We start from the raw sequence: 6766 nt of genomic DNA on the forward strand, positions 1-6766 counted from the left end.
TATATATAAGTACTGCTCACACAACAAGGAGGAGGTTGGCAGAGTCTGAAAGATGAAAGTTGCAGAAAACCCAGGAAGGCATTGAGTAGTTCAAGTGACTAGAAGTCAATATTGCTAACTGATGGTACATGGGTTGGGGGACGGGTTTGACATGAACCAAAGTAAGATGGCAGGATTCTGATGAGTCCCAGAATTAATAGACCACTGGCTCAAGTCCAAACAACCAGAGGTCAGATAGCAAGCCAGATGCAGGATCCAGACCCAGCAAAAAGCAGGTAAGCTTTGCTGGAGTATCCAACCTATTGTAAGCAGACCACTCCCTCAAGGAAACATCCTTTCATTTGATTGGTTGCTCATAGCAATCAATCTTGGAGAAGATCACATCATATTAGCTCTCATCTTGGGGCATTACTACAGCTTGACTGCCAAACCACAGAGAACCCAGTCCCCGTCATGTTGATACAAAACCTTGCCGATCTCACTGGGTCATATGGTGTTTCTATCCCCAGTGTTGGAAGGAAGTGTGGTATCATTTCCCACAGTGCTTTTGTTTGTTTTTAGCACACTTGGGGCCACAAAGCACTTTCAGTATTTTGTCTCATAGATTCCTGGCACTGACTGGTACAGGGTCTTTACTTCCAACTCAGAGACGAGAACTCTGAGGCTTTGAGAGGTTTAATGTCGTTACCAAAGAATGCAGAGAGAAGAAGGAGCCTCGTTAGCTGGGTTTTCCCACAGTGTGAGGCTGCTTCTTCCAGGATCCGGGGGCTCCTTTGGGGTCTCAGGATGTAAGAGAAAAAGTCTAGGCCTATGATGAAACAGACTTGAGCTAAGACCCAGGCCTTGGGTGCAATTCTTATCTATACAAACTAGCCAACCAGAGGCTCTGGAGCCAACTTCCACTTGCAGGGGCCCTATGTGGGTCAGAGTAGAGCTGTGCACCACAGGGTTTTCAGAGGCTGATTTTTCAGAAGTGGATTCCCAGACCTTTCTTCCAAGGTACCTCTAGGTAGACTAGAACCACAACCTCATGATTAGCAGCTGAGTACATTAGCTATTTGGATCACCCCACTGACGCCAAGAACCTATTGCCACTGAGTTTATTCTAATTCATTTTGGCCCTTATAGGCTACAGTAGAGCTGCCAAATAGGATTTCCTAAAGTCCTGGTGTGGTGCTGTAGATTAATGCATTGGACTGCAAGGTTGGGTTGAACTGCAAGGTCGGCAGTTCAAGCTCACCAGCTGCTTCTTGGAAACCCTATATAGGGTCGCTATGAGCCAGAACCAACTCAATGGCACTAAACAACAACCGTCTTTACTGAGGAGTCCTGGTGTGGTGTTATAAGATAAGCACTTGACTGCAATGTCTGTTTAAATCGCAATGTCGGCAGTTCAAATTCACCAGCAGCTCCTTGGAAACCCTATAGGAAATTCTATTGTTGGTGTTGTCACTATGGGATGGAACTGAATCAACAGCACTTAACAACAGCAATGGCATTCTGTACTGAAGTAGTCTCACCTGTCTTCCTCAGAGTGGCTGATGGATTCAAACCGCTGACCTTGCAGTGAGCAACCAAGCCACCAGGGCTCCCTCACAGTAATGCGTGCCTGAACTTGAAACCCCATAGCCTCTTAAGACCTCCCTTTTTCTTCTCCTGTTGAGTCAAGTGTCTTTTGTAATGTGATTGTTTTGTTTTGTTTTTAATGTTATAAAAGATGCTGTTCTGTTTCATGATCTTAATCTGGATTCAGACATTGAATCCCAGGTTCCTCTTTAGACAAATGATCTATTTCAAGTTTCTATTGTCATGGGAGGATCCATGATGGCACAGTGGTTAAAGTACTTGGCTGCTAACAGCAATGTTGTTAGCTCAACCCACCAGCTACCGATGTGTTCGAACCACTGACCTTTTGGTTAGCAGCTGAGTGCTTAACTATGGTACCACCAGGGTTCCTTTTGTATCACCCAAACCAAACCAAACCAAACCCAACCCACTGAGTTGATTCTGATACATAACCACCTGTATAAGGTCTCCGAGACTATAAATCTTTACTGGAGAAGACAGCCTCATCTTTCTCCCACGGAGTGGCTGGTGGATTTGAACCACCAACCTTGTGGTTAGCAGCTCTCTTGCTACTTTCTTAGCAGCTCTGAGCACAGTACCTGGATCACAGAGTTTCCTTGATACTGAGTCCCATTTACTCATGGTGGAGATGGTGGGTGTGGCTCAGGCTCTTTCTCCCAGGTTAATTTCTGTCTCCTTGAATAAACACCCTCTTCTCTGCTCATCTTACTCAAATACGACCACAGTATTCATGGACCTTCCATGTATATTTTAGAATAAGTTTGTTGAGTCCAGAGATTATCCTCACACTGGAAATTTGAGTATAGCTTCATACAATTTAGCAATTAATTTCAGAAAAAAATATATGTACTTTTATGATGTTAAACTTTGTATTCTTGAATTATATTAAGTCATCAACCCATGAACATAGTATTTTTGCCTCCTTTAGGTATTTTCATAGCATTTTGAACTTTTCTCTGTTAAGGTTTGGTGAAATCTTTAGGAAGCAAATTTCTACAAATGCTATAGTTTGGGTTGGTGTTGTGAATGGAGTCTTATTTTTCTATAGTGTTGTTTTAGTTGGTAAATAAACCGCGCCATGGGCAGTAGTGATTCCATGGTAGAATTCTTGGTCTCCATTCCCAGCTAGTATACCTCAAACCCAACCAACCACTAACTGTCTGTCTGTCATTGTTATTAAATGTCACTGAGTCCGTTCTGACTCACAGTGACCCTGTGTTGGGTTTGAACTGCAGATCCTGTGGTTAGCAGTTCGGTGCATATCCTACAGCGCCACACCAGGACTCCACATCTGCCGGTGGAGGCTTGCATCTTGCTATATAATGAATAGGTTTTAGGGAGACTTCCAGACTAAGACACACTAGGAAGAGATGCTAGTTGGTCTGCTTCCAGTGAAATGAGCCAGTGAAAGCTTTGGATCCCAGTGGCCCTGTCTACAACTGGTTATGGGGATGACAAGGCCTGGGCAGCATTCCATCCCATAGGGCATCCGTCTACCATAGTCTGGGGCAGACCCAATGGCTATTAACAGCAGTAACAGCTGGTCCTGGCGTAGAGGAATAAGTAAGTTGATTCAGCAATTTGCTCAAATCTTGTTTTGTCTTGTATTTTGCTGCTTCTGTTCAGTTTTATATGAAGGCACCTCATTTAGTGCAAATCGTATGATTGTTTCTATACAATTGGCAGCAAAAACCTAAGCTGTTTAACAAGGAACCTCAGCACTAAAGCAGCTTAAAGAACAAATATGTTGACTCTTTTCTTGTTCTCATTCATATACAATTTCCGATGTGAGCATTCTGGTGGTCCTCAAGGCCCTGGTGGGAAGGAACATACATCTCTGGCATCTTAACTAAAGAACTACCCCTCATCCCCCCACCCAGGGAAGCATGGGTATTTCTTGCAGGGTCTTAGCACTGTAGGAAAGTTTCCTATTTATTCCTGTCAAACAGCATGTTTCCAAAGACCTCATGGGTTCTTCATTCCTAGAGCAGTGCCTTGTGTTTAATTGTTAATTGTTGTCGAGTCAGCTCTGACTCATAGTACTGTGTATAGGGTTTCTGAAGAGTGGCTCGTGGGTTTGAACCACAGATCTTGTGGTTAGCAGTCCAGTGTTTAGTTGTTGCTGTTATGTGCCGTGGAGTCGGTTCTGACTCATAGCGACCCTGTACAGGGTTTCCGAGGCTGTAAATCTTTACGGGAGCAGAAAGCCTCATCTTTTTCCCACAGAACAGCTGGTAGTTTCAAACTGCTGACCTTGCAGTTCGCAGCCCGATTTGTAACCACTACGCTACCAGAGGTCCTTCCAGTGTTTAGTAGGCATCCAAAATATACTCTAAGCAAAGTGCAGACAGGAGTGAGATGCAGGACATTAGAGGTAAGGTGCTGAAATTTCATAATAACAACTAAGGACTGGTCTCTCTCTGAGTCCACTCCATATGCCCACCTTCAAGTCTGATGCAACAAAACTGGCTCTTCCTAAGGTTCTCCCTCAAGGGGAGGTTGTGGGACTGGGCAGAGTAGATCCTCTGAGTGTCCCTTTCCACCTTCCACACCCCATTGCATGATGGCTGGGAACTTCAAACCCCACAGAGTTTCTGCATAAACCACCTACCCACTTCCCCCCTATGAAGCTCTCCCACATTCCAAGAGATCGATATTTATTAAGTTTATTTTAATCAAGAATAAATACATGATTTAGCAAAGTGTTAAGCTTCCCACTCAGACGTCCCTCCCAGGGGCCCCACAAACATTCCAATCACATTATTCACAACGGAAAACAATAGACTAGCATCTACAAACATCTGGGGTCCGTCTGAGAGGTTGCCTGGTGAAGCTGCCATTGTCCATCCACACTGTCACATTTGTCCCCTACACGGTGGCTGGTCCCTTTGAAACAGACCCTTTGGGATTGTTGAGGAAACCACAGTGTCAGCTTGGGTAGACACACTGGAGTCTAACGGTATAGAAAATCATGAAAATGCAGACACTCGTACGGGGCCGGTGACCTCAGTTCCACGTAATGTACCCATGACCAGAAAGACTTCTCCCAGCAGACCCAAGAATTCCATATGCACCCTCCTGCCACCACCACCCCCAGAGCCAGTGAGTCCTCAGTTCCTTCAAAACCCCTTCCTCACAGGATCTAGTGGACTCCCACCCTTGGCCTCTCTGCTATCCCACCTCACAGAGAATTATGTGCACTGGGATTAACCCACTCTCTCCTCATCTTTCCACCAGCTCAGCATTTTTCTTCATGTGAATGCCAGACCCCTCTTAGAATAAAATACCGAGTGGCTTCATTGTTTAGAACTCATCTATTTCTTTTTTTCAAAAATATCTTCCTCACTCCAACCATTCATCACTCTATCTGAAGGTCCTGCTTATTAAACAGGACCATCTGGACCCCCCACCCGATCTGAGCACAGGTCCCACAGCTCTCTGATTGCTCACATGATTTTCACATTTGTTTATACATCCCTCCCCTCTCTACTCTGTGAGTATGAGCTGGGAGCTGAGTCCTCATCATCCTTTGGTTGGTTGGTTGGTTGGTTGGTTGGTTTGGCATCTTATACAGGAATTAATGCAATCTGAGATGCTCTTTCTATGTTGCAAAGCCCCAACTGAGCATCATGAAAACTGGCTGGATTCCAGGACCACTTTCTGCTTCCCTGTCGATTGCTAACCCCTCTCTCGTGCTGTGTTCCCCCTTCAGAGCGTGAGACCACTCACATCTGCACTTCTGGCATGGTCTCAGGTATCAGCCAAAGGTATCTCTTGAATTGAGTCTTTGCAAGGGACCTCCGTGGCTCCTTCCATCCCCGGCATCTTCCCGGGTTCCTCACAAAACAAACTAATAAGGAAAGCTGCTGCTTAGTGTTGCTGAGTTCCAAGAAGAGGTGTGTGCCCAAGGTCTCCGTATGGATGGGCTAACAAAGTCTTAGTCCGCAAACCCGGGTCTTCTGTCAGCCACTGCTTTAGGTCCATTTTCTCCTGTAGGAGTTCTCTCGAATGACTACAGTGTGTGCACTTTCTGGAACATTCCTTGCGCACTCTCTGGGGAAGTGCATACACACATGTGTGAGGAAGTTCTTTTGAAACACTGCCTCTTCAGGTCATGAGTCAACATTTATGACGTCACCACACCAATCAGGCACCAGGAAAGTGTGGCTTTTGTCACCATGTAGGTGAGAAGATGAGAGTCTGAGTCTCCATGGGCTCCTTTTGACTTCTGGAAGAGGGTCTCGGGTCCCCAGCAAATTGTTTGAAGCCCCATTTCTTCTGACACATAGCAGGGTGGTGGTTCTCCAGCTAGTCTTCAAAGTAGGGTGGGGAGGAGAAGAAGGCACTCTTCCTCTTACTCCCACTGTACATCAGGGAGACGCTTTTCTTCTTCCGATCAAAAGAGGTGCCGTCGTCCCCAGTCAGTGAGAGGTATGAAGCGATGCTTTCCCGAAGGCCATAGCTGAACAAAGATTCATCCACGCCTAGCATGCCCTCTGCTCCCTGGGAACCGTCCTGCAGTCTGGGGGCGGGAAGAATGGGGCCAGAGGCAGGGAAGAAGACAGGAACACAGAGGAGAACAGGAAGGAACAAAAAGGTTAGGTCAATATCATCATTACTCTAATTCTGGGTCTCACCTTTGCAGCTGATCTTGGACATTCTACCTGTCTGAACCCATTTTCTTGAATGGCTAAAACTCCCAACTTTCTGTAAATTTAAGTAGATCTTAAATTTCAGGGCAGTTTTAGGCTTATGAGAGAAAGTTGTGTAGAAAACACAGCAAGTTCCTGAATATCCTCACCATGCTGATGCTTTCTGAGAGGGGTCTGACACAGCTTGACATTAACACAAGATTTATGTGTGTGGCTGCCTCAGGACTGGGCAGCATTTGCTTTTGTTGGGTGCAGGGTCTCTGTGAACCGACTTGGTCATCAGCTAACAGGGCTTTCTAGGAGCTTATCAAATAGATGCCGGTGATACAGTGTGCTTCATTGCTGACACAGAGCAAAGAACAGCAACTTGGAAGCATTTGGAGCCCTGAACCGAAGGTCTTAGTGACTATGAGCACAGGGGTGTCTTCCCGAGTCTGTGGGATCTGACAAGTCTTCAGCTACTTGTGGTACCCGCCCTATGTTCTAGCAGGGCCCACTATGTTCATGCGCCAGAACCCCATGCTGAC

The 6766-nt window shown here is 45.8% G+C and overlaps 2 protein-coding genes across 3 annotated transcripts in view; one reads left to right on the top strand and one right to left on the bottom strand.

The window, feature by feature from the left end:
- Nucleotides 1-6766, top strand: part of TG (thyroglobulin) — a 266945-nt gene that overhangs the window by 161287 nt on the left and 98892 nt on the right. The gene's annotated exons all lie outside the window — the stretch shown is intronic.
- Nucleotides 5896-6766, bottom strand: part of SLA (Src-like-adaptor) — a 28062-nt gene continuing 27191 nt past the window's right edge. For both annotated transcript variants that reach the window (XM_006830715.1, XM_006830716.1), the window contains one exon: nucleotides 5896-6109. In XM_006830715.1, coding sequence (XP_006830778.1) covers nucleotides 5896-6109 — 214 coding nt within the window. The remainder of the gene's footprint in view (nucleotides 6110-6766) is intronic.

This window comes from Chrysochloris asiatica, unplaced genomic scaffold, assembly GCF_000296735.1.
Source record: "Chrysochloris asiatica unplaced genomic scaffold, ChrAsi1.0 scaffold00001, whole genome shotgun sequence".
NCBI lineage: Eukaryota > Metazoa > Chordata > Mammalia > Afrosoricida > Chrysochloridae > Chrysochloris > Chrysochloris asiatica.